Source organism: Schistocerca gregaria, chromosome 1 (assembly GCF_023897955.1).
Source record: "Schistocerca gregaria isolate iqSchGreg1 chromosome 1, iqSchGreg1.2, whole genome shotgun sequence".
Classification (NCBI taxonomy): Eukaryota; Metazoa; Arthropoda; class Insecta; order Orthoptera; family Acrididae; genus Schistocerca; species Schistocerca gregaria.
In genome coordinates, this window is record NC_064920.1 from 912,523,130 (window position 1) to 912,550,898 (window position 27,769).

General features: G+C 42.5%; 1 protein-coding gene across 1 annotated transcript in view; it reads left to right on the forward strand.

Annotated features, from left to right (window-relative positions):
• LOC126275143 (nephrin-like) overlaps positions 1-27,769 on the forward strand; it is a 686,204-nt gene that overhangs the window by 275,848 nt on the left and 382,587 nt on the right. The window contains exon 4 of the mRNA XM_049977173.1: positions 22,607-22,717. Within this exon, the coding sequence (XP_049833130.1) occupies positions 22,607-22,717 (111 nt within the window). The remainder of the gene's footprint in view (positions 1-22,606; positions 22,718-27,769) is intronic.

A 27,769-nucleotide genomic window follows, 5' to 3' on the forward strand; every position in this document is an offset into this window, starting at 1 on the left:
ACTGTAATCATGGAATTGCACCTCGCACCTCGCAAACTCGAAAACACAAAATGATTTCTACTGCGGAGACATTTTAAAAATATGACGGTTACCAAGCAAAACTGAAGACAAATGCCACCTAGCGGCTATTAATATGAACTAGACTTTGTATTCGTTTCTCCAATAGTCGAGCCGAGGCGCAGTGATCGATGGTTTGGACAAAATAATACTTTGTAATTGGTAAATTCTTTTTGAAATACGCTGTATTAGTACGGAAATGTCACTGCTATGAGTTTAGAAAATATTTTACCGAGCCACCTAACTTGTTCAGACCGAATATACAATTTCGCTGAGGAAGTTTGTGAAATGCAGAGGTGATACACAAGTGGTTTAATGTTGGTTGTAATTTTATTCCAGGCACAAAGCATGGTTCCAGAATTTTCGGCCAAAGATGGCTTAGTCTTGTTACGCGTTCCTGTGGCCATCTAGGAGTGGATCGAAATCCCGTCCTAAATGCAGTTTTCCCTTGTTGAAGGGAACTGTAGGCTTTTATCAACGAGTAATCCACGCGGAATTCTTCGTCAAGTAACGTGTTTGTGAAGACTCCAGCTTCATGGGCGAAGCCGACCATTAGCACAGTTGGAAGGGTGGTTGTTGAATATTTTATCATGTACTCGGGACTGCCACTTAAACAAGGACCTTTGTCTTGATGGATGCTCCTAAATCTTGTTTGTGATGTGACAACAGGCATGTAATTATTTAACGAAAGTTCGTATAATGATGCGCTCGTATGCAGTAGAGTCTGTGCAGAGTGGCGTACTTTAAGCGCACGCCAAGAAGTAGGTCGGTAATGTACACGGAACGTTAGTCTTGCTGATGGCTCAAAGGTGAAAGTTTCATATTACAGGGCGTCAGCGCTCGGCAATACAAATTCAACAGCAAATCGTTCAATTTATGAAGAACTAATCTGGATCTACCAAGCTCAATTCTGTAGGAACATTTCCTTAAGGGCTGTGCAGGTGAGTTGCTTTCACAGAACTTCGCCATGCAGAGAACAAGTTTACCAAAGAGATATTACCTGATTCCTATGAAGCTCACAGACATTATCAACAGATTCATTTGCTCTATATTGTAGTTGTGGGTAATTGAACTCCATATCGGTGTTAGTTGTGCTACACTAATCTCAAATCTCCATATAAAACGTGTGCTATGTTTGATTATGAATTGACCAGCGAAAAGTACTTCTGTCGAAGGACAGGAAATGCGAGTATGTTCTGTTTTTTTTAAAAGCCTGACTGGAAAATGGGATACCAGCTGCCTCATTCTACCTTTTTCAGCATATTTAAAAATTTTCCCACAAGTTTAGGTACGTGACCGTATTTGTGCATTTTTAACATGCAACTCACCTCTAATTCCCACAAGGTCCCATAACTGTAACCCACTCACACCCACTAATCCATCGCTGTAAGTCGGTCATACTCATCCACCTCTAATTGCCCTTTCTGACTCCCTCAATTCACCCAACTCCATAAATTATCTCTTTGTGTTTCTTTCACTGTGTCTCCTGTGTCATAGCCACAGCCTCATCGTTCTGTCCTATTACTAAGACACTGTCGTTCTCTCCATCTTGCTCTCTCTTAATGTTAATACCTGATTCCTTCCTTCCTACTGCTGCAGTCTGTTCTCACAGTGTAGTATCTCTCACTTCGACGTTGTAATTTTCATACACTCTCTCTCTCATTATTACTGGCTCCCACAAACTTCCACATTATCTTTCTCTTTATTCCTCCCCTCTGGCACTGTGTGCTTCACTGTTTAGCTAGCATTGTTCTGTCACTGTCAACGTTTTCCACTGCCTCTGTGTTCCTCTCTTTCTCTCACACTGCCATTGTCTCCTTCTCTCTTTCTGTAACATAACCACAGCCTACTATCTTTCAGTATTTTTCGCTTTTCGCCACCGCAACTCTCTTCTTCACGACTCAGCATAAAAAAAGCACGGACATATTCGCGTGCGCAAAATTTTCGGATTTTTTTTTAAAGGGGCTTTTCAAGGTAGAATGAGGCTTCTGGTACCCCAAATTTCAGTGAGAATTTTTCATGTCCTTCGGTACTACAACGTGGGGTTACCAGATCATAACGGAGACACTTCATAGCATATTTCTCCGTGATACGTTACTTTATAAACAACGTTTTCGCCTCTCACCTGATTTTACGTGCGTGTTGTACGTGTATATGCTTATTTTACTTGTACAAATACGATAGTTCTGAACCTCAATCTCGGAAACCGATGACGATATGAAGAAAATTTTCAAGGCTGTTCCATATCGGTGTTTCAGGAATACATCGCAAAAATTACAGCCATTTTTTGTGCACAGTCGTCTCGGAATCTACGGCTGGGTTTTAGTAGCCAAAAATCATTTGAGTCATTTTCTGCTGTAATTTACTATTTAAATTTCGCCTCATACCGGATAATACGTGTAGGAATAGGATAAGTTTGAACCTCTATATTTGGAAAACGGATAAAGATATCAAGGAGACCTGTTAGGCTGTTAGAGATCGCTATCTTTGGAATGTATCATAAAAGTTTCAGCCATTTCCTGTGAATAGCCGTCTTGGAATACTAGTCTGCAAAAAGAATCAAACCGATTTTATCCGTTTGCCGAAGCCGGTGCAAGTGTGTAACATTCATACTTTGACACTTACCCTAGGACATTGCATCAGACCGGCTTTTGACGGTGCTATGCACGTGGTCAAAAACAGTCTAAAGAGCGTACGTTGTGCTGAGAAATAATTTCCAAAAAGAAAATTCGATGAGTTAAGGCGTTGCCGAGTTAATTAGCCTTGAAATTAACCAATCAGGCTGTTGGGTAGACAAAAATCAAGCAGTCCGCCAAATACAATTAATGTCAGTTGTTCTCAAAGCTCAAAGCGTATATGATAGCGCACAAGACAGGTCAGCCTTGGGCTCAGGTTGGATCCTTACCATGGTCCCACATTAAATTTTTGTATCATTCTCCTGTTTTATTTCAGGAAATAAAAGGTACCACGCATTTGGCGGCACCGTCTCTGGCTGCACGTTTCAAACAACACTCGCAAGACGGCCTGATTGCCTAACCTCACTGCTAATTAACAAGGAAGCGATGCATCGTATTAACTTTTTTTCTTAACAATTCGCTCTTAGCACACTATAACCTGCAACGTTCTTGCTAGCAGCTCAGACTGTTTCTGATCACCGTGCAGATGAGCAGAAAAATGAGATATGTGATTTGGATACAACGTTATTATTTGTGTACTCTTTAATTGTGTGTAAGTCCCTAAAGTTCCGTGTGAGTTTTGTTTTCGGTTTTAATTAAATGAATTTAGGGGTTCTTGGCAGCGCATTAATGAGATTATGGGTTAAAATATTGTTTGCACGTGAAATAGAACTGAGGAAGAAATATAGGAATTTTTGAATGGAGTGAAGGTATAATGAGCACATTCTGTTGGGACCAGCCGGCGTCGCCGAGCGGTTCTAGGCGCTTCAGTCTGGAACCTCGCGACCGCTACGGTTATGGATGTCAGTGATGTCCTTACTTTAGTTAGGTTTAAGTAGTTCTACGTTCTAGGGGACTGTTGACCTCAGGTGTTAAGTCCCATAGTACTCAGAACCATTAGAACCATCCTGTCGGACTAGTGCTACAGTTATTAGGATTTTCTCGTCTGTTTAGTAAATACAACAGAAACGCATAACAGAGACTTTGGTCATAAATAGTACATTTTCCTTCAATATATACAGGTCTGACAAAACTGGGGTAACGTTTCTATTTCATGACTGTAGAAATCACTTGGCTTTTAGTCGCACAAATCGGCGAGCCATGTTCGGAGGGCATTTTCATCCGGAAACAGAGTTCCTTGAAGGTAGTTCGATGGAGAGCGGGAGAGGTGAAAACCTGCGGGCGCAAGATAAAATGAATAAGGTGGGTACGGAATGACTACTCGACCCAAGTCCTGTACAGTCTCTTTTGTTAATCTAGGAGAAAGCCGGCGAATGTTACCGTGAACTAGCGTTATTTCACGGAGTCTTCTCGGTCGTTTTTCTTGGACTGCGTATGGTAGAGTCTCACTTGTTGACAATAAATGTCATCAGTGATGGAGAACCACTTCGTAATACAGTACGCTGTCGCTGTTCCATCACACGCATAACGTTATCTTTTGTGTATGGCTGCAGGTCCTTGTAGGGGTGACTTTTATCCCCCTTAAGTCAACTTCAAGACACCATTTTTCGTCACCAGTAACGACAAGGGGTAGGAATGGTCGGTGTCTTTCACGAGCCAGTTGCTGACAAGCAAGTAGAGATGCACATATGTCCACTCGTAGAATTCTTGTGATTTCGGCTTAGAGCGTGCGGTTTTCATACACCTGACTTTCGAACCTTTCCCATCGCATGTAGATTTCATATGATGGTTGAATGATCACCGTTCATCACATTTGCCATATCTCGAGTACACCGACTTAGATCACTGTGGATTAAAGCATTTAAAGGATTTTTATCAAATACCGAAGTTCTTCCTGAACGTTGTGAGTCACTAATGACAAAAGGATCCTCTTTAAAATTAGAAAACCATTTTCTTGCTGTACTATATTCAATGGCATTATCCCCATACACTGCGCATATGTTTCTGGCAGCCTCCGTTGCTGTCACTCCTATATTGAACTGAGCAAGAAGACTTTATCAGAAATGACCAGATTTAAACTAATTAGACAGTCCACAACGCTTGGCGACCACAATGGTTATGCGGATGAAGTCCAATGTCACACCAAGTGACTGAGTCACACCAAGTTAAGGTCATGTCACCACGTGAGAGTTTGGTGTTGGGAAACTTGTGCTTAGTAGTAACAGAAATGATTAGTTCTTGTTAGTATTTATTTTCTTCTTAGCCCATCGCTGAATGATCTTGTCTAGATGTCTCTGGAGGTTCCTGAATATACAATTTACGTTGTGACAGGGCTTAAAAAGCGCAGTATCACCAGCGCCTAGAACCGTGTTTCTGTATTTTATTTATGTTCTGAACCTCTGAGTTAGGTGCTAATGAGAAACTGATCTGACTTCAGACCGTGATGAGTAACTGTCCTCATTCATGCTAGTACTATAGGTTTCATCCTTAAAGATAGGGCAGCAGCTATTCTGGCACTCTTCATTCCACACACTGCTAGTATAAATGAGTGTCACATGTGTAGTAGGAACTTCTGACACCGAATGAATCAGCAACACGAAATGTAGCGGGAAGAGGTATAAGGCACCATATTAAGACCTGTCCGAGCTTTCCAAGTGATTTATTGTTTCCAACTTCAGTGGTGCAGTTCCTCTTGATGTGTATCACTTTGTCCCACAATGTTGAGGACCCCACTTCACTGTCTGCAAAACGGCTTGGCCTGAAATGGCAGCCTCATCGACCCGTGCAACACCCTGCTGTGTGTCGGCCTTGTATGGCCGCAGATTTGTGACGACATCAAGATGCATCTGCAATCGACTCAGCGGTCTTCGTCTCTGTCGCTTTAGCGCCGGCTGCAATTCGGCCGTATCCACAATCCAGCGTCCGACTCTGCAGCCGTCGCCTCGGGATGCCTCTGGCGTGTGTTGAGGGCCAACAAGACTGCCCGCAGTAGCGAGCTGTGGTGTGGCCACGCCGCTGGCTGGTTGCAGACCCCGCGGTGGCCTCGGAGGATCGAACCAGTGACCTGCTGTGGACAGGATTGCTGGCACCCCTTCTGCTGCTGCGTGTAGTCGGTGGTGAGACATGCCCCGCCGTCCAGGGGAGCTGTCACAGTTGAATGCTTTGTTAGTGAACCGGCACCTGTTTATATGCAGCTGTGCGCCTCTGTTTTGCTAAACGCACCACTCACCACTCCGCGTCAAGTACTCATAACACTTAGGTTGGACAGTGGGCCCATTGTGCCTGTTACTTGTGCCATGCAAGCCATGAAAACTGCTGCGTGCACTTCTCCCGATGGTTCTACGCCCCTGTGGACACTCTTTTACTTTGGAACTGCTGGTGAGCGTAACTCACTGTAAACAGGCCCGCACCTGGCTGTAACTTGCGCCCTCAGAAATGTTGCACCAAGATTGACTTTTGCTATCCCAAATGGTAGTGCCGCTACATTACTCTCCCCCTGTGGAAAGACCCAGTCCCCAGGTCGACCTTTAACTAATTCTTAACTTGTTTGGGTCTGCACCTTACTTTTAGAAACCTTAAATTTGGTCTAGTGCCCTTAAAACACATGACATGAAACAAAACGTAAAAATTCCGTGGACGACCACTGCACTATCAACCCCTTACTTGCTCGTCTCACCCCCTCGGTATCCAATCCACTGGGACTTGGACTAGCCGTAGTTCCCTCTTGGAAATGGCACTCCACCTGATCATAACGAAAACAACACATAACAAAGTTAAGGCTTCGAATACACTTGGCACAGAGGTGCTCAAAATGATTGTTAATTGCCGTTGTCTTTTCCCTGTACTGAGTGACATGTTGCACAAGCTGTTCGGCTGATATGCCCCTCTCTTGCTCTAAAATGAAATGGTTTTCGGATCTCAACAGACCGGACTCCAGAGTCTGATTTAACCAGGTCAGATTCTGCCTTGGCAAAAACTCTAAAGTTGCTTCTGGCCAGTACAGCTGTGGCTACGTAACACTCAGTTGCGTGACTCCTGAAACTGACACTGACAGGTGGAGTGTTTGTCCTCTTATATTACATACAGTTCCACTGAATAAAATTCCACTCCCCTCAAGCTATTTCCATTTCGCCTCTGCAAATACGCCCTACTCAAAGCAACTTACTACTAATACCAATTTCTCGTAGGTGGAGAAGATCCAATGCATCCAAAGCCGTTGCAAGCTCAATTATGGCTCCACGATGTCCCTTGGACAGTCTGTTCCTTCCCTCCTGCCTAAAAATAATTGCACTGTGCATGTGTCCAGATTGGTACTTATCACCGTGGCTGGACATACCGTTACCTTCCCTCTATGGCTGCTCTGTAATTCCTCCCTTGTCATCTCAGCGTACCAGCTGTTAACTGCTGAGATCAGAAATACCTCCTCAGCTTTTACTTCTACAAACTTGCTCAACGCTCCCCTTTTCAGTGACCTGAGGACAGTGATCACAATTACCCTTCCTCCCTCTTCAAAAAGGTTGCTGTCCCTAGCAGGCTTACCATACTCGCAAACACACACAACATATGGAAACACAATGCCTAATTAATCTACGTAAACCCAACGATACAAAACAAGAAAACAAAAAAGCTACAAATGCTCCACTACTTTCTGGATCGCAAAGCATACGGTACTTCATTCTGTATCTTCCTGGTTTTCTCTGCGGTGAACATCTCTCCAGTCTCTCTTTCTTCCTCTTTGCTTCCTGTGACACGCCTGGAGTCACATCTGGGCAACCGTTAAATGCCCATAACCACCCAATGTATACTATTGTTGTTCTAGTTGGCAGCTGAAGCTTAACATTAACGAGAGATATGGTTTCAACAACTTGGTATGGCCCTTGAGACCTCGGGAGTAACTTCTTTGGTTTCCCTTTTTGTTTATAGGGGCTGGACAATATTACCCATTGCCCCACTATATACTGCATTAAACTTCCTTTCTCCTTCACAGCACCTTCCTGCCATTTCGGAGCCTTTGTATACGCCTTTTGTACCCATTTCACAACATACCGAATTGTTCTTGCGAATTAATGTACAGTTTCACTGGTCCTTCCTTCCTGTAGCTTCTCTAAATCAAACGGTGATGGCATTTTTCGCCCGAACACTACCTCATATGGAGACAAACCGGTATTTGTATGGATTGTTGCATTATATGTGCATACAATATGCCTCAAATACTCGTCCCACAGATGGTGATGAGAATTCACGTAAAAATTTAGCATCTTCCCTATTGTTCTGTATACCCATTCTGTCCCTCCGCTCGTCTGTGGATTCAATACACTCATCCCCAACTTCTTTAGGTTCAACAATTTACACAGTTCCTTCATTAAATCTGACATGAAGTTGGTCCCTTGGTTAGTAATTATTGTCTCCGGTACACCAAACTTCAAACTCCAGTTCTTTACTAACACTTGCGCGACTAATGCTGCCTTTTGATTTGGTATAGCCACCATCTCCATATACCTGGAAAAATGGTCTATTATTGTCAGAACGAATCTGTTCCCTGATGGTGTTCGTCTGAAAGATCTTAAGACATCAGTTCCCAACATAGGGATTGGACATGTTGCTTCTGGCAATCGTTGTAGCTGTATACGACTCAAATCTCCTCTCTACTCACATGGTATACAATTCTTGACATACTGATCCACATCTACTTTCCTACCTATCCGCCAATACCTCTCCGCCACTCTCCTATTCGTCGCTCTACACCCTCCATGACCAGATAACACTTGGCCATGTGCTTCCTCTAAAATCACATCCCTCAGCTTCCATGCCACTATTACTCTTGGTCCTAACTTCATTTCCCTGCACAGAAGACCGTCGTACATATTAAATTGTGGCTGTGTCCGATATAATCGTTGTCCACATCCTGTAATTCTTGCCATACCGCTAGGTCATAACCTATGACTTCTACGTTTGCCACCTTCCTACTTAGGGCGTCTTCATAACCGTGCTTCTTCCCAGGCTTGTGCACCACATTGTAGTCGGATTCACTAAACCTCACAGCCCATATAGCGAGTCTAGTGGACGGATCCTTCAACCCCAACAACCACTTCAATGGAGCATGATAAATCACTGCCCTAAATCTTCACCCATATAAATAACGTTTAAAATACGTGAATCCATAGATTATGCTAAGCATCTCATTGTTGGGTATTCCTCTCTGCTGCATTCAACTGCCTAGATACATAGGCTACAGGATGTTTTTTCCCATCAATTTCCTGACTAAAAACACACCCTAATGCTTGATTCGATTCATCGCATGCTAGTACAAACTCCTTTTCAAAATCTGGAATCATAAGAACCAGACTTGATATTAACACTTCTTTCAGTTTGTCAAACGCTTTCTGAGACTCTCCTGTCCACTCAAATTTAACACCCTTCTGTAACAATCATCTCAACGGCTGTGCTAAATCTGCAAAAACCCTTCACGAAGTTTCGATAGAAATTGTAAATTACGATGAATAACGTCATTTCCTTAAGTGTTTTCAGTTCCCGAAAATTCCTCACAGCCTGTACCAACCTAGGATTTGTTTGCACTCCATCGTTACTGGTAATATGACCCAAATATTTTACTTATTCTATCCAGAATGACACTTATCCAGGCTCAACGTTAAACGAGCTACTCTTAACCTCATAAAGACTTCCCTAAACTGCTGTCTATATTGCTCCATACTACTTGAAATCACTGTAGTGTCAACCAAGTGGGCAAGACACTGCCATTGTTTCAAACCCTTCAAGACTCTGTAGTAACCTCTGAAACGTTGACGGAGGGTTTTTCAAACCGTATTTCGTAGTTCCACATACAGACTTTTTAGGCACAATGAACAGACGAAGAAGATGATGTACCCAGGTTGACGAAGACCACCAGTCTCTCTTATCTTGCTATTATGGCCGAAATGTACGGCATCTACATAACACATGCGTTTGGATGGCGCTGTCTAATTCCGAGTATCCAGGATCTCTACCTTCAGACATGATTCAAAAAAATCTCAAAACTCTCGAGGAACAATGAAGAGCAGGCTGCGTTTTGCATATGTGCTACATATTTCCTAGAATCGTCCTAATAAATTACAACATGTGATTTATTTTCCTCGCAACTTCTTTGACCTGTTATTTACGGCGTATTTCTCTTTGCAACATTGCCCCTAGTAGTGAAATCACGCCTGGTATGGCACATTGTCTCGAATTGCTCACACAGCTGCAGTTCAGTACACCAGACAGACACTTCGACTACGTTGATACGGCTTATTATCATTTACACGATGAAATCCAGAAGACCGCCCCTCATATTTCACTTTTAGCATACGTAATGTAATCTCTGTGAATGGAATGCTGCAGTAAAACCCGCGCGCCGTCTGCGGTAGCTGTAGAACAGCCTCCCAGTTCTCGTTTTAACAGCTAAGAGGAAGAGATCAATAACAGTTGAAAAATATTCCCTGCTTACTTTAGAACAACTGATAGAAAATTAAGATGCGAACTGTAATTGTGACCAGCTGTTTATAAACAGAAACAAAGTTAGCATTTCCAGAGGACCAATCTCCAAAAATGTATAGTATACGAAAATCCTGTCCTGGCTGCATCATGGTGAACAACAGATAACAAGAGTATTGCAATTAAAAAGAGAATGTGAACATCTGAAAGGTGTATCGACATTATTTGTTTGATACGACAGGAAAAACGTCACATATGGCTGAAGGGCAACAAAATCCCAAGATTACGCTCTGAGCAGAGCAGTAAGACAACAAGAATTCACTTTGGATCATGCATTCCAACAGATTACGGTGGATGGCAATACACCATCTGCATTCGCTTACAAGGCACTGTGTGTGGTTGTTTAGGGAGAAAAGGATGTGATATCGATCATTTGTTATACGGTTTTCAGGTTTCGACAGCGTCCTTGGTTAATTATTTCATCTTAGGAGGAACGTTAAATCCCAATCTTTTGTCAGATAGCGTACCACGTGTTTTGCGTGGGGTTTGGGACTGAGGACCATATAGGCCATTCCCTTACCGCAATGTGCTTTCCAATGTTTTTGTAAATATATTAATACTGCTAAAATGGGAACTGATGAAGAAAAGGGAATATGTGTCCACATTACCATTAAATCCTCGAGCCTAACTGTCCACTATTTTGTCCAACAGTCACGGGCGAACGTAGACTGACTCTACTCATCAGTTTACTGTGAGAATTACTACCTCTGTCCCCACCAGATGATGTTTCGTGCTCCTGGAACTGATATAGAATTTGTTTGGAATGCTTACATTGGTCTGGATCTTAATTACGCCGCTAACACATGGCCACAGTATTATACGACGATAACTTATATCTCACGTACGAAAATTTAATGACGCAAATCAATTTTACATAGCTCTGATGAAATAATGTAAGGAAAATACAGATCGTTACCACGTTATTCAAATAGTAAATTAGTACGAGACATTGATGTCGCAGAGGTCCACCTAGTAGGTGTTCCACATTTCCTGTCGTTATTTCCTTGTTAGGGTACATGTAAACCGGATAACTTCAGTAGGACCCGTGCCCCTCCCATATATTCGCAAACTCTTGCCGACATAAAATCCACACAGCAATCTCCTTTCACCGAAATCACCATGCAAACTCTTATTCTTCAACTGTTCCATCTACCTGGCAATCAAATAAATCACATGCCATTATCCAGAACGTTGAAGTTAGTAAATGTCAATAGATTTATCTTCTTGTATTTTATAAACTGTAAAAGAAATCGGTATTGCAATAAAATTTTCCCTGGTTACATACCACACCAATCCGTAGTGAGTGCGTCAAGTTTAGAAAGTAAATTTACCTCCTACCATTCTATTGCGAAGAAATCTTAAAAAAGTGTCGTATTTATTTAACATTGCAAAGGAAACTTATATAACAGTTCTCTTGTGTTTTACAACACGTCGATTATGTCCGAAAACGCTTTGCGTGTAGGCGGTGAGTAGCTGTTACTCATGTGGGATGAGTGGAATGAAATAATAAATGAAGGAAAAACAAAATCTTGTAGCCGATATGAAGCAGTCATGACGCGTTCATCTTGTAGAAAGACAAAATCAACAACCCAAAATCAACATTAGATGTCTTCACTATTTGTAAGAGTGCCACAACGTCAAAATCTTGACAATCTGATCTCATTCTAATCTGCTGCACTTGTGGTAATTATCTCATTATCTCTAATTTCTAATGAGTCACCTTTCCAGTATGTGTCTCATTTAAATTGTATTTTTATATAATGAAATTTTATTCATTCGGAAGATTTGGACATTTGTAACACCTGCGAGCGACGCCTTAGTTTATTTATGTCGCGTTACGTAGACTGTTCTTTTGTACAACCCAACCAATCTGTGGCATTTATGCAATGACCTTCTGCCTCCCTTTCAATGTTGCTCTCGCACGTATCCCAAACTGAAAAAAAAAAAAACTAAAATTCACAGACGTGATCTTTCTGGCCTTCCCCTGATCGCGTTATTCGCTTGCAACAGGAACATCGCTCTACAGGTGTTGATGATAGCTGCTTTATTAATTTTTTGTTATCGAAATTCCCCCAACTTTGACCGTCTGCTGGTAGGTCTGGCTGCAAAATGATTATTGAGTGTTCATTCATGTTCCTACCTTCATGCAAACACGTCGCTCAGATAAAAGGACAAATATGTGGCACTTGTTCTTCCGTAGCGTCTGTTAAACACAACAGTTTGCTGAACTGAAGAAAAATTAACATCATTCAAATGAAAAGTACGAATTGAATATTCACCTGTAGTGTTATTAATCTACCGAAAGCAAAAATTATCTCTCAGATATTAGCTCAGTGCTTAGGGCAAAACGCAACACGGCCATAGGGAGTTCTATGAAAGAATCTCTTGAAACTCCAAATCGCAGTACCTCACCGCTACTCTGGGCACTGAGATTACTTCCCGCTGGATATCTCTCACACTATCACGGAAATCAGAAAGTTTTTTTTTAGATTGCTAAATGACGTAAGATGCTAGAATGCTTTTAATGTGTAGTCTGCTGTCGGGTGTTTCACCACATTATTGTTAACAATATAACATATATTCCCTGGAATGAATTACCCGTCAGTTTTTGTTTTCTCTGACAACTCCTGTCGAAATGAAACGCAAAAAACATTTTGAGAACATTTTGAGAAAAATTGTAGATATTTATTAGCAAAACTGATAGAGTGACAGCGAAAACAGTATTACTGTAGGTAGCAGGAGCCAGCCAGCATGTGATTAAAGAGGGGCAATGGAATTCTTCATTGTTCTACATCAAATGAAAGCATTTATCGTACCTCTATTATCCATTAATAACTTCGTTTGAATGAAAGAACTGTAAATACGAAACGCCTTCAGAGGGCAGTTAGAGTGCATTCCATTAAAGAAAAGGGTGTCTTCGTTGGGTTATTGTATTACGACTTTTGCAGAAGGATCTACAGGTACACTAAGATAGAGATCATACGATGGATGTTCGTAGGAGGTATGTCAGGAGAAGGACGAATAAAGCCTCTATGAATCTGAGTGTCGATGATAGATGTTTAAAGTTTGAGCTAAAGAACGAGCTCTTGAACATAGGGTGTATCGGTGGTATATACACTAGCGTTTAGTGGCTTGAAACAGGTAGAAGGATCTCCTACTAGCTAACTGCAGAGTAATACAAGTAATATAAGCAAATCATATTCCAGGGATCAGTGTTTTAGTATCTAAAAACGCAGGTACCGTAGTGTGGACTTGAGGGCAATGCAACAGCACAGATATTTTCGCGGAACGGTACCAGCAATTGTTAATTTATGTTGTCGTAAAAGCTGATGATAGAAGGCAGGAAGATACATAAGGGTTTAACGTCTTATCGGCATCGAGGTCATTAGAGAGGCGATGAGTAAGCGATGTTATGAAAGAAGCTCTGTATTTGTGATTTTCCGTACAGGATTTGAGTGGTATGATAAGGAATAGAAAGATGGAGTCGTTCGAAGGTGTGCTCTGAGGGAGGAAAAAAAAATGCCTAGGCGAAAGTTTCTAAGATTTTATGACAGTTTTGTATCGGTTGTAACTAATGTTTCTCGTGCGTAAGACCACAAAATTCAGGGCACAGCCGATATTACGAGTACCCATACGGTGTCATGGCAATGCCTGCAGCTCTCTGTAATGTGGTCGGAAACGGTCCTAGACGATTTAACTGAATACGATCAAGGGCAAACACACTCCGTGTTTGGATTACGCTGCAGCTGCTAAGCATCAAATGGAACATTGAGACTCTCGCTTTGACTTGGAAATGTAATGGTCTGATTTGTTTGTGTGGTTTCAGGATTTGATATTTCTTTCTGGCTACCTTCAAATGGTTCAAATGGCTCTGAGCACTATGGGACTTAACTGCAGCGGTCATCAGTCCCCTAGAACTTAGAACTACTTAAAACTAACTAACCTAAGGATATCACACACATCCATGCCTGAGGCATGATTCAAATCTGCGACCGTAGCGGTAGCACGGTTCCAGACTGTAGCGCCTAGAACCGCTCGGCCACTCCGACCTTCAGTTACCACTTCGGACTTCCATTATATTTATGAAGAGAGGTAGTATTACGGTCTGGGTAGTGGTTACTGTGTGACAACATCTTGTAAGACACTGTCTGTCTCAGTAAATACACTCGTGGCGTTGTTACACAGTGCGAGCACACGTATTCAGACATCGTGAATCAACATAATCTGATTTACGATGTTTGAATACGTGTGCTCGCACTGTGTAACAACGTCACGAGTGTATTTAACAGTATTCACAACGACATACAAATGTGTCAGCTTACATTATGTTCACATGGCTTAAAACCACAATATCAGCACTTGACAATGGCCTAAGGCCGAAATTGCAGTAGTGTAATAAAAACTTATAACACTCTCTGACGTCCTTCAAAAACATGGTGTTTCTTACCGTATTTCAGGAGAAACTACACGAAATTTGTTAATCGAAATTCCCTAACATGTAAGGAATGGGAAGTCACGGGTACTATCGTTGAAATCTGAGGAGTAATTTATTATGAGGTTTATTGTGAGTAATGGACAAGAATAACAGTAATGAGGCGTATGACATATAAATAATGACGAAGTCCTGAAGAGAACCACAGTATTGATGTCATGTTGTTAGGCGACAGAGGGCGTAAAATAACATAAACGCTTTTGGGGAAAACACAACATGAAACTCACATTCCTTGCGATTCTTTTTTGTTTTTCAAACGGTTTGCTTGGAATTAGTTTCTGTTTGTAATGGAAAACAAGCACATTGGGTTACTGTTTTCGGGATCGCCATCACACACAGAATGACGACAGCGAACAACAGGTGTATCACGAGTGGTCTCGAGAGTACTGACATTCGCCAGATACAGTTAAATTTCATGAATGGTCCATATTTTCTAATGAAAAGACATGTGGCACGAGGGATCTATAAACATTCTACAGTACGATACAGTTATTTGTCGGCGCTATGCAACTTAATAGCGTACTGGGTGAGAGAGTTAAGATAGGCCGCCTCAAATATATCAAGAATGAGTAAAAACAAAGACCTGCGGTTTCTAGCGGACAATATGGCGAATTTCTTGACGTTCACAAGTGATTTTTATCGTTTATAGTCGTTTAACTGCGACGCCGACTTAATTTTTTTTGTAATGGAGATATAGCTTTTCTATATGGCATTAAAAGAACTTCAACGACATAATATGCATAGGGCTTCATCAAATAGTACCAAGATAACAGCGCCGCAAACCACTGTCCAGCCATCATTAGAAGATGTTCCACAAACGTCTGCCCTGATATACCAAATGTAAAAAAGAAAAAAAAAAGAGAGAGCGAATTGAGGCATTTGAGATGTAATACTACGGAAGGATGTTGAAGTTTTTCGTAAAATTGACGAATAGAGAACTGTATGGAAAGCACTGAGTAAACAAGAAGAAGAGAGAGAATGATACGACATCTGTTAAGACATCAAGGAATAACTTCTATTTTAATAGAGGAAGCTGTAGATGGTAAAAATTGTTGAAGAAAACAGAGATTTGAATACATCCAGGAAGTACTTTGGTATGTAGGCTACAACCGTTACTCTGGGATGGAAAGGTTGGCTCAGGAAAATAATACTTAGTGGGCCGCATCAAACCAGTCAGGAGGGTTTCGATTCAGAAACTAAAAAACAGTAGCGCAGGTACGGATCTTATTTTTACCGGTGCATTTGGAGCATAGCAATCAGTGTTCTGCTGTTGTAGCAATCAGATAAGTTGCTATTAAAGCTTTCGGAGACATTAACAAATTGTACGACAGTCGAGGTAGTGAATATCATTTAATGGCGAATGTCACCAAATTATTACATCAGCGGTGCGGTTGGGTGCTGAAGAGAATCCAGACCGTGCCAAGCAGTCGTGATCTGTCTTTGCAAAAATAATAAAAGAAGTTAACATAATTTACTCTGGCTTCCAGCCTCGTCTAATTGTTAAAGTGCCACGAGATATCGATCCAGGTCTCTGCGGACGTTGTGAAGTGCCAAATGACTGCCGTGTCGCCGTGGCCTCACTGTTTTATAACTGCTTTGCTGGCTGTGACGTCACTGGTGTTCTCTTCCTCGCCAAATATGGTAGTGTTTCCGTCCCGCGTACGTCGCGCTCGCTTCAACCTCGCGATGGCCGCGTCTCAGGCTGTGCTGGGCTGCAGATCGCCCTCGTCGTTGATAGTGTTTTTAGATATTTTTATTTCTAAAGCTTCTTTTGTATTGCTATCGCGAATTCCTTCATCTTCATAATGACAGATGTTTCGGCGAAAAGAACTGTCTACCGATCTCGTATAACATATCCTGCCACGGTTGATTTCTCCTGATATCGTAGCCGTAAGCAAGTGTCTTGCTCCGTCAGGTGTTTCTCCACAGTGCGTACTGTCTAGCCGACGTAGTAGCAGTCACATTGACATGGTATCTTGTACACAACAGGTGGTGTTCGTATTTCACATCACAACAGAAACCAAATGTGATACCTGGCGGTGATTGTAGCCATTTACCCGGAAGATTTATCGGTGGTGGCTTAGCTGTAGTGGCAAAGAGAAATCCTCGCGGGTAGCATTTAGGGGCTTAAGAAAGGTCCTAACTTCGCTCTAGTGCCTCGGACTATCCCTATCTGCGATCTTACAAGTGGCTCTGTAGAAGCAGATCACAAAATCCCTAATTAGACTGCACACGAAACTCGTTGCGAAACATGCTGGATTATCTCAAAATCTACCACCGTCTAACTTGACTAGGGTTGAACTCAACAGTCTTGTGCACTCTGCAACGACCCCTTCTCGTGGTTTTGCCAGCTGACGAATACAATGCATCCGCCATTCTGAGTAGAGCGACTAGGACGCTAAAATTCAGTCGCTTCTCCAGGATGATACCTACTGGAAACTGGCATGGGACCCGACGTCATGAATGGTGAGGTAGACATCAGAGCTCCTAAAGCAGTAATAATTGGAAAAGACAGTTATTAAGAATCTCGTCTTTCAGGCACAAGGACCTCTTATGCCGTATGCACTACCAAAGATCTTCGCCCCACTGTAACACCATTCTATCACCAACTTATAAACTGGGAAAACAGCTGGGCAACCTTCTTACATCGCATGTGGGTCGCTGTGTGCATCACATCAAGGATACCGACAATTTTACCAGCCGATTTTATCTACATCTTGGGAAAGGTGATATAATGGACAGTTTTGATGTGGTATCCCTAATTACTTTTGTCCCTGTCAAAATTGTATAGATCTCCTCTCTCAGTTATTTTACAGTAAAACTATGGAACTGTTTAAATACACCTTGAGATCGTATTTCCTATATGACGGGCGACGTTTAGACCAGCTGGACGGCGCGGCGATGGGAAGTTCGTTAGCTCTATCCATAACCAAACTTTTTATGGAGAAATTTGAAGAAATCACTTAGGAATCTGCTGGAGCTAAGCCAAGCTGATTTTATCTTTACGTCTACGACAGTTTAATCATCTGGCCTCATGGGCACGAAACACGGGGAGAAATACTACAATACCTGAACAGCATTGTCGACCACATTGGGTTTGCCGGCCGATGTGGCCGAGCGGTTCTAGGCGCTTCAGTCTGGAACCGCGCCACCAGTTCGGTCGCAGGTTCGAACCCTGCGTCGGACATGGATGTGTGTGATGTCCTTAGGTTAGTTAGGTTTAAGTAGTTCTACGTTCTAGGGGACTGATGACCTCAGATGATAAATCCCATAGTACTCAGAGCCATTTGAACGATTTGAACATTAGGTTTACCATGGGAATGGAGATAGTTGGCGCATTGTCCTTCCTTGAAGTCTTCGTTCGCCTTGAAACCAATGGTCACTTCTACCACAACGTCTACAAAAAACCTGCACACATGGATCGGTATGTGCAGGCCCCCAGCAATCACCATGCGACACAAAAACGTGGCGTTCTGAGCGCTCTCGTCCATCGTGCTACAGTCGTCTGAGACATTGAAAATCTGACATTAGAGTTAAGTCACCTCCGAAAAGTCTCCCGAAAAAATGGCTACAATCACCGCCACATATTACACGCCGTTTCTCGTGAGAAGCGCAGCAGGAACACACCGAAGAATAGAGGAAGAAACATGCGTTTTTGCCGTTCTGTGGTACAGTGTCAGGAAGAATGAGCCGACTCCTGAAGACAGACAACATTTCATCAATGTTTAGGCACCCAACAAGAAATACAGTAGCTCATGAGGCCTGTGAAGAAGGATTTAGGGTTTAGAACGGCTGAAGTGTACAAGATTCTTGACACTGTGACTGCTATGACGTCGGCCAAACACTACCAACTGTGGAGCAACACCAGACGGAGCATTAGAGGTGGTTATGCCTATGCTGTCCTAAAAAACCAGCTGTGGGAGGAAACGATGAATCATTTGTCAATACGAAGACGAAGAGATAAGACGAAGAGATTTTGGGATAATGCTATAAAATAAGCTATGAAAGTGAATACATCTGAGAACACCATCATCAAGGACTTCGGTTCGTAGCTCAGTACAGCCTGCAACCTGTCCATCGCGAGGCTCAGGCGGGCGCGACCGACGCGGGACGAAAACATTATCGGATTTGGCAAGGAAGAGAGCACAAGTGCCGCGGCAGCCAGCTGCACGACTATATAACGGCGATGCCAGGCGACACGCCAGGCGTTTACCGCTTGAGAAAGATCGAGGAGAGATCGGTAGAAAGCTCGTGGGATTTTAAGCATCTGACGCGGCTGGAAGCCCGAGAAGATTTTATTGATTCATATCACCTCGCGACGGGGCCTTCATACATTATACAAAAGTTCTTGAATCTGCAAGTGTGGATAGTAAAACACGCCAAGGAAAAAGAAGTAGAGCAGAAACGAAACTAACATTTTACCAGCAGTAACACACGATGCAAATGTTACTAAGCGGCATCTAGGACGAGGGGAATAAATAGACGAGTTTTCTCCGAACTATACATCCCATTGCATTTCACTCTGTCCAATTTTGGCTGCATCAACAGTCTCATGGCAATGATTTTTAAAAATTGACTGCTGTTCTCCGAATGTTAGCTGCGACAGTGACGTGGCATATCAGTGCAAAATTTTGTTTAAAGTAGAAGCATAGTTTACATACCATCCCGGCAACTTTCACACCGAGCGAGGTGGCGCAGTGGCTAGCACACTGGATTCGCATTCGGAACGACGACGGTTCAATCCTGCGTCCGGCCATCCTGATATAGGTTTCCCGAGATTTCCCTAAATCCAGGCAAATGCCAGGATGGGTCCTTTGAAAGGTTCCTTTGAAGGTTCCCCGTCCTACCCTAATCCGATGAGACCGATGACCTCGCTGCCTGGTCTCCTTCCCCAAACAACCCAACGAAACCCACCTTCCACAACATGCATTATTCTTCGGTTCAAAACCTACTCTCACTCGAAGAAGCGGGTAAAACAATGCAGTTAGTGTGTCAACTTTTGGTGTGTATTTTTCAACACTCGCATCATTGGTCCTTGTTTCAGTGACAAGAATCTATATACACTGAATTATCTCTAGTTCATAACACATGCAGCAGCTGCAGGTATTGGAAGACATACCACTAATCAATGTAGAATCAAAATGACGGATGTGGCTCTCTTTCCGCACATGTAACGACAGTCCCTATTTGAATATCATTTCGGGAGCACTGGAAAGGTCATTCAGAAAACGTTAAATGGTCTGCACTAAACTTATTTATTTTTATACTTTTATCTGTTGCAAAAATTAAAATAAGAATTCTATTAGGTAAAATCGACTTCATCCGTATACATGAAATACCTTATAACACGGGTCTGTCCCGCCGTTAACTCTAGATGAAATACAACGTGCAGTATTGTTTCTCCAAAATCACGTTTGGAGTGTAGCACTTCTCAATGTCAACATTTCGCGTATTTGGTATGCCAGCTGTGATGATAAACACACGAACCGTGTCTGAATTCCGTGTTGGTGCAATAGGTCAGACGTTTGTGGAAGTTCTTGTACTGACGGCAGGACAGTGATTTGCGACGTTGTCATCTTGATAATATTTGATCGAGTACCGTACATATTATGTCGTTGACTTGTCTTAAAAGCTTCCTTCAGATGCGACAGAAAATAATGTACGGTTTCATTAGGAAGAAACAAAGTCAGTGTCGTAATTCGGTGTCTATAAATGACAAACGTTTTTGTGAGCGTCAGGAAGTTTGCCATATTTCCCACTATAGCTTGGCGAAAACCTCACCACGATATGTTTATTCATTCTGGCCTGTCTTAGCTCCCTTCCCTGCATAGAGCAAATAGGCGGCCACAAATAAATACTCTCTCTTACGGACACCATAGAAGAGGATTTCTACTAGATAAAATTTTACTATCTTTTCTAGACTGAAGTAGCTCTGAAAACAAGCGATTTGTGAAATGCTGAGGACAGATAATGCGCCGTAAACATTGGGGACATCATTTAGTTGAATAGAAAGGAATTTGAAGATACATAAAATAGTAGCTATAAAATAACTTTTAAACTGTATCAATCAGGAACACTTCAGTCGCAGTAGGAACGTTTTGCTTCGGTATTCTTTGTAATAAAGATGGTGATCGTAGTGGAATGGTGCATATAGATGAAGCATTATACGTGCGCATATTGTTCAGCTAGAACAGGGTGGAGAATATGTTAATCACTGATTTCTATTTGACTATGTATTTTAGATGAAAGTTTGTTTAAAACGGTTACGCATCAGTAAATATTTGTAATGATCCTCAACAAGATAATTTTAGTTTTCCATATAGGAGAAGAAAACATTTTTAACTCAAGAGTCGCTCTCTGATGGGCACTTAACTATGGAATTTGTGCAAAAGGCGATCTACACATTTCCAGAACATGATATCTTACTTAGACGTAATGCAGTCTCTTACCGACTTTGCTTTTTGCAATGTCGTCATTTCTGAGGGCGATTTGGGACCAAGTATGATATTTATGGTCGTCGAGCTGTTGTAATGGCGTACCGTCATAGCAACCTGCGCACTTCCAAAAAGTAATAACTATTTACTAGTGTACTTTTCGTGCACGCATCTGTTATGTCACCAACGGCCTCTACAGCTATTGTTTGTAGCAACTACTTGAAGCTGATAGAGACAACACATCACCAGACACTTCTGTTTCCTGTAGTCAGAAGATTAGAAATGTCATTACTGAGTTTAGTATAGAAGGTCTACTTCTGACCAGTGGGAAAGTTGATTCGAAAACTTACTTCCAAATGGAAAGCTTGGTGAAGATTCCGTCCTGTTTGTGACTGCCACATTGTGGCTGCCGGTTATTTCTATGGCTAAACTAAAAGATACGGTCTACTAAAGCGTAACAAGTGATTACATTGACTGAAATGAGCAGTAATTGCTCAAGGAATCTTGCACACTGCCAAACAGAGTGCTGGAAATATTAACGATGACGAGGAGGAGGAGAAAGAGGAAATAACATTCTCTTAGCCTTCACGATTACCGAATTTGGCTGTTATGTAGTTACCGTTGTTTAAGTTTTGATGTTTTTAAGTAATTTGATTCCTTCATCTAGCTCTCTGGCACCTGTGAAGGATTCGAAGGAGTTGCCCCTCTGTGGAGTGTTAAGTTGTATATGTTTCGAACTCAAATATGAAACAGTCTTTGAGGATTCCTTTGCTGGGCCAGTCCTGCAGTGGATGCTCTTGACATTTCCTATAACCGCTGTAAATATTGGAACGTCGTTGATCCTTCCTTTTACACAAGGCCTAACCATCATGGCAACCGGTTGAAGGTGCACACATAAACATTTATTGATTGGTGTCAGTTTCTGGACTGCTTGTCCATTATCAAATCAGCCATAAATGTAAGTCTTCGTTACACCAGTCATATAAATGAAAAACTGGCTGTTAAATCAATTGTATGATAATAGATAATGTGGCCTCCACATGTGCTCATCGCTAACTGTTCTCTCTGATAGCGAGGAGCACTGTGGAGGCCATATTTTCTAGAGTCACACTTACTGATTTCATAGTTAATTTTCCGCTTGTGTGACTGGTGCAACGCAAGATTTACGTTTCCGGCAGATTTGATAATGGACAACCAGTCGGAAGCTTGTCATCAACAAATAAATGTTCTTCCTGTGGAACTTAAGACTGTTTTCATAAAAGTTGTTGTAATGCTTCATGTTGTTCGAGTGCTACTGAATACTGCTGTGCAGCTGAGGACCTATTTGTCGGCTCTTCTTTTTGGAGAAGTACAACATGCCTAAATACTAAATAACGTATATTCAGTCTTACAATGCACTTTTTTTAAAAAAATTTGAGCACTATGTAGATGTGATTACTTAGAATTCTAAACAATGTGTGTGTGTGTAATAGTAAGGCAGCTGGCGTGTCTCTGACGTCAGCTCTCGTGTGTTTCAGTGCCGCCGAGCAACGTGACCATCGTGGAAGAGCGCGGCACGCCAGCGCGTGACGTCATCGGCCCTTACCCGGAGGGGGCCACTCCCGAGGTCACGTGCGTCGTCTACGGCGGTGAGTGGCGCCGCCGGCTGCCGCCTCCTCGCTCCCGCACCCGCCCCCTTTCCCACCTAGCCCTGCCTCCCGTAATACCAACGCAACCCTTCACTGCTCGAATCTACGGAGCACGAGGAAAGGATGAATCAAATCGAAAGGCCTACCGGTTCCCCTTCAGGAAAAGGAATGAGGATTAGGGCTTAACATCTCATCGACAACGAGATAGCTGGAACCTGAGCCAATGCTGCCTTTGACGAAGGATAGGTAGGGAAATTGGTCATGTCCATTTCAAAGGGACCATCCGGCAATTTCTCTTAAGCGACTTACAGAAACCACTGGAAACCAAAGTCTCGTTGTGCGAAGATTTGAAGTGCTGTCCTCGCGAATTCGACCGACTCCACTGTCTGAATCGTCTCATTCTTTTCTCTCCACGAGCACCCAGTACAGAGAGTACACTGCTACTTACGTTGTGTCCCAACCCCCCCCCCCCCCCCCCCATCCCGCCCGGTTCCACGACTATGTTGGGCATGTCGTCACTTGCAAACGTTACGCGTTTGTATTCCCGTTTCAGTTTCAGTACTGCCTGCAGAGCATGAACATGCTTCTTCTCCTATGGTGTGAATTTATACCACAAGGTGGCTTGAAAACAAAGTAACATGGGTGGAGTGACTGGACAAAAATATGGAAACATCGCGAGAAATACACGTTTGAAATTAATTGCAGATGCTAGACAATCCTGCAGATGGGCTGTTGTATTCGAACACGAACGACATCTGTGCAATGTCATTGATACGTTGCAAGTGCCAATCGTGACCAGAAGAGTGTTCTGTAAAGTTGTCAGTGTATTATATCGGAGCAAAGTCAATACGAACGTGGGCAAATTGCTTGTGGTCGTATTGTGGGTGCTTCCGTTAACACAGGTAACTGAAGTATTTGATGTTTGAAGTGGCACCGTGTGGAAGATTTATACCACATACAAGGAAAGTGGAAAAAAGTACCAACTGCTAAGTCACAACACAAACAGAAGTATGTGTTGGATGATCGTTAAAGCTGATCGTTTAACGGGATGGTGTCGAAAAATAAGCGAAGACAGTTGAAATAGTCATCGCAGAAATGAATGTCGGACTCCCGAATTCTGTTAGAACCAAAACTACAAGAAGGTAGCTCCGTAAGCAGGGAATTACTGGGGGAGATGGAATTCGAAATACAGTCGTCGCCGTCAGGGATTAGCCGAGCGGTCTAGGGCGCTGCAGTCATGGACTGTGCGGCTGGTCCCGGCGGAGGTTCGAGTCCTCCCTCGGGCATGGGTGTGTGTGTTTGTCCATAGGATAATTTAGGTTAGGTAGTGTGTAAGCTTAGGGACTGATGACCTTAGCAGTTATGTCCCATAAGATTTCACACACAGTTGAACATTTTTTTACAGTCATCATTGATGGGAATTCCCGTATCAGGAGAATGTAATGCCGAAGGTATGAAACGTGCACTACGAAACAATGGTAAAATCTCATTAGGTCGGATGAGTCTTGTTGCACACTGTTTCTAACTTCTGGGCGAGTTTACGTCCGAAGAGTGAAATGTGGCAGGATTTCAGTGACGATCAGGGCCGCCGTACAGTGTTATCCCATGGATCCTATGTGTAGTGAACTACTTTGTACAATACGTAGTGGATAGATGGGCTACAGACTGGTTTGGCAATTGTCGTCATAGAAAAGCTGGATAGGAGCAGAAATGATTAGTGAATAAGTAACAGAGCATGAACAAGTACCAGAGCAAACATAAAGTTTCCTTAACTTGTATTTCTCCAAATGTACGAACACTCAATACATAAGATGCAATAAGAAATAGTCCAGCTCAACGATGTGGCTCCCTGAAGTAAGCACGAACGAAGTTACTGTAGTGGCTCCAGGAGCTAATGGGACGAGTGTCTGCCGCCGGTTGCCCTGTATTGGGTTGCCAGACGCCATCGTGGTACCGTCTTGCTGGAGGTGTGGCTCAGTGGGCGCACACCATTGGTTCCACCAGATACTGCGTGACCGCTGTCGACGTTTTACAGAACCTTGCAGTTCCGTTGCAGTAATGCCGTATGGGTAATACCACACTATGAGTACTCTGAAAGGTCATCTTACTGCCAAGGGTTACGTGACCATTTCGTTTCAACAGGTACATCCTACAGTTCGACTGTCATTCCCGAATTGTGACGCGTCGTGCCGAGAAGAACAGGGACCCTGTCCACACAGTTCGCATCCTCCAGGACTGGTTTTGTGGGCACTAAATTGAAGTGTCTTATCTTCCCTGGTCACCACAGTTACCAGATCTCAATATTATTGAGCCTCTGTGGTATACTGTGGAGAGGCGGAGGCGTGATCGCTATCCACTTCCGTTCTCCGTTACCTGAACTTACCAGAATTCTGAAGGAAGAGTGGTGTGCTATTACCTTGAAACCATATGGTACCTCTATTTATCCATTCCCAGAGGACTGGAAGCCATATTCAATGCCAACGGTTTTCCTTTACCGTATTAGGCGTTGTAATATGTGGTGGCTTTAGAATGAACGAATATTTCAGTCACTGTGGGTACACTGCGTTGGGCAAGTAGGGAAAAGCTCTTCAGCGTATACATTAATTTTCATCCCCTTCGATATTTCGTACAATGAGAAAAGTTTTAATCTCAAATACGAAACGCTGATCGAAAAGTAGCCTTTTAGTACTGCAGTCCACACGATGTCCTTATATTAGCCCTTCAAATATAGTTAACATCTAATATCATCTGTTTTTCCCAGAAACTATGGCGAAAAAGGTAACAAAACTTACAAATTCTTATTGACCTGTAGAAAATCTCTGTGAAAATTAATACTTACTTACTTACTCACTGGTCATACCAACCTTGAGAGTCAATTACCGCAGCAACGTATTTTCGCCATCTGTCCCTGTCTTGGGCTATTTCCCTCCATTCACCTTCAATACCTAGGCTCCTCAGGTCACATTGTCCTCCCATCTACGCCTCGGTCTCCCCACAGGAGGTTTTCCCTCTAGGTCTCCTACCAGTACTCTGCGCGCTGCCCTGCCCTCATCCATTCGAGCTACGTGACCCGCCCATCGCAGCCTTCATGATTCAGTAATAGTGATTACGTCAGGGCTTGAATAGAGTTCGTGAACCTCTTCGTTATGCATCAAATTTTGTTTTCAAACGCCCTCTCATTTTTCCCAATGAGAGACCAAGTCTCACACCCATACAGCATAACTGGTAGAATAATAGTTTAGTATATTCTAATCTTTAAATTCCTAGACAATATCCGCGATGAAAGTAATCGATTTAGAGAGAAGTAGCACGCATTTCCCGCCCGTAATTTCTTCTTCAGTTCGGATTCAATTTCATTTCTCGAAGAGATGTTCACGCCTAGAAACTTAAATGTGCTCACTTTTTCAGACTGCATGTCTCGAACTCTTAACATTTCCAGATCTACTGCAGTTGGCATTCTAGTAGTAACGAGGTATTTAGTTTTGTCTTCACTTATCCTTAGACCTACATCTTCACTAGCCTTGCTGTTACAGATTCTTTCCTATCGCTAATGATGTTTAGATCATCTGCATACCATAATATCTTAGTATTTCCATTTAACTCCACACCCTCTGAATGATCTGCTGCTATTCGTACAATATATTCTAGGACTAAATTAAAAAGTAGCGGAGAGAGGGCATCTGCCTGCTTAAGTCCGTTGTTTATTACAAATCTTCTGACTCCGAATTCCCCACGCGTACTCTAACTTTTGTGTTTTTCAAATCGGTTCTACAAGTCTAACATACTTCTTTGGTATTCCAAGTTCCAAATGAATTCTGTACAAGTTTGATTGCAGTACTGAATCATATGCTTTTGTAAAATCTATGAAAAGGTTATGAACTGGTTTATTGTATTCTCATTTTTTTTCCGCATATGACGCAGGGTGAATATTTTGGTCTATAGTTGATCTGTTCCTCCGAAATCCAGCTTGGTAATCCCCCACAATTTCATCTGCATATAGTGTAAGCCTGAGTAACAGTGAAAATTAATGGATTAGAAAAATGGCTCTCTGTTACATTAAATGTTTCAAAAGGAATAAGATGAGTTTTAAAGGCCTGCAGTATATTTTATGAGACTCTCATGGATAAATTCAGCAGAATCTGAGATTTGTCTTACAATTTGGGCACCATCCACCACGCACCAGAAATAACATTTGGTTATTAGCGGGAGGGTATTTAAAGATCCGTCTACGATGGCGTCGTTAGAGAAGCGTATGGAAGAAAATCGGCCTTGTCCTTTCCGAAGAAGCCACATTTTACTTATGCTATTTAGGGAAAGTACGGAAAAGCTAAGTCTAGATGATCAGACGAAAAAATTCAGTCGCCGTCTTTCGGAATGCGAGTCCAATGTCTTAACAATGCTCTGTCTCACTTTGTATCTAGTCGCTTCCGTCTTCTTTCTCGATTACAATTGCTTTGTAACCGCCAACTCCCAGAAAGTAAATATTCACATGGTGTCTGACCGCATAAAACCGACGGTCACGACATACACAATCTGTTGTCCATGGACTGAGGATACGTTCACTTCAGACTTCCGTAATAGTTGGGGCGCAACATACACTGATAAACCAAAACATTATCACTACTGGCCACCGCGAGATCGAATGCCGCTAGGCGCCGTTGCGATCACGTGACGCGGCAAGTGAAGAACATAAATGGAGAACAGAATGGGGAATCTTCGTAGGGCCGACAGGGAGGCAAATAAGGATATAAACTGCATAAACATGTATCGGTCAAGGCATGTTCACGTAGATTTGGTAGAACAGTATTTATTTAGTAAGAGAGAATATGTCTTCTCTGACGTATGTTTTAGTACAAAATAAAAATCAATCAATTGACAAAAACAATTACTTTCTGAAAGGAAAGTCTCTTTTCAGGTAATGAACTAACATTAATATTATTATGGAGGCGAATGGTCTGAACGATGTCACTTAATGCAAGAACGAATAAATGTCTGCATCTACATGTACTTACATACTCAGCAAGCCACTATATAGTGCATGGTGTACCAGAA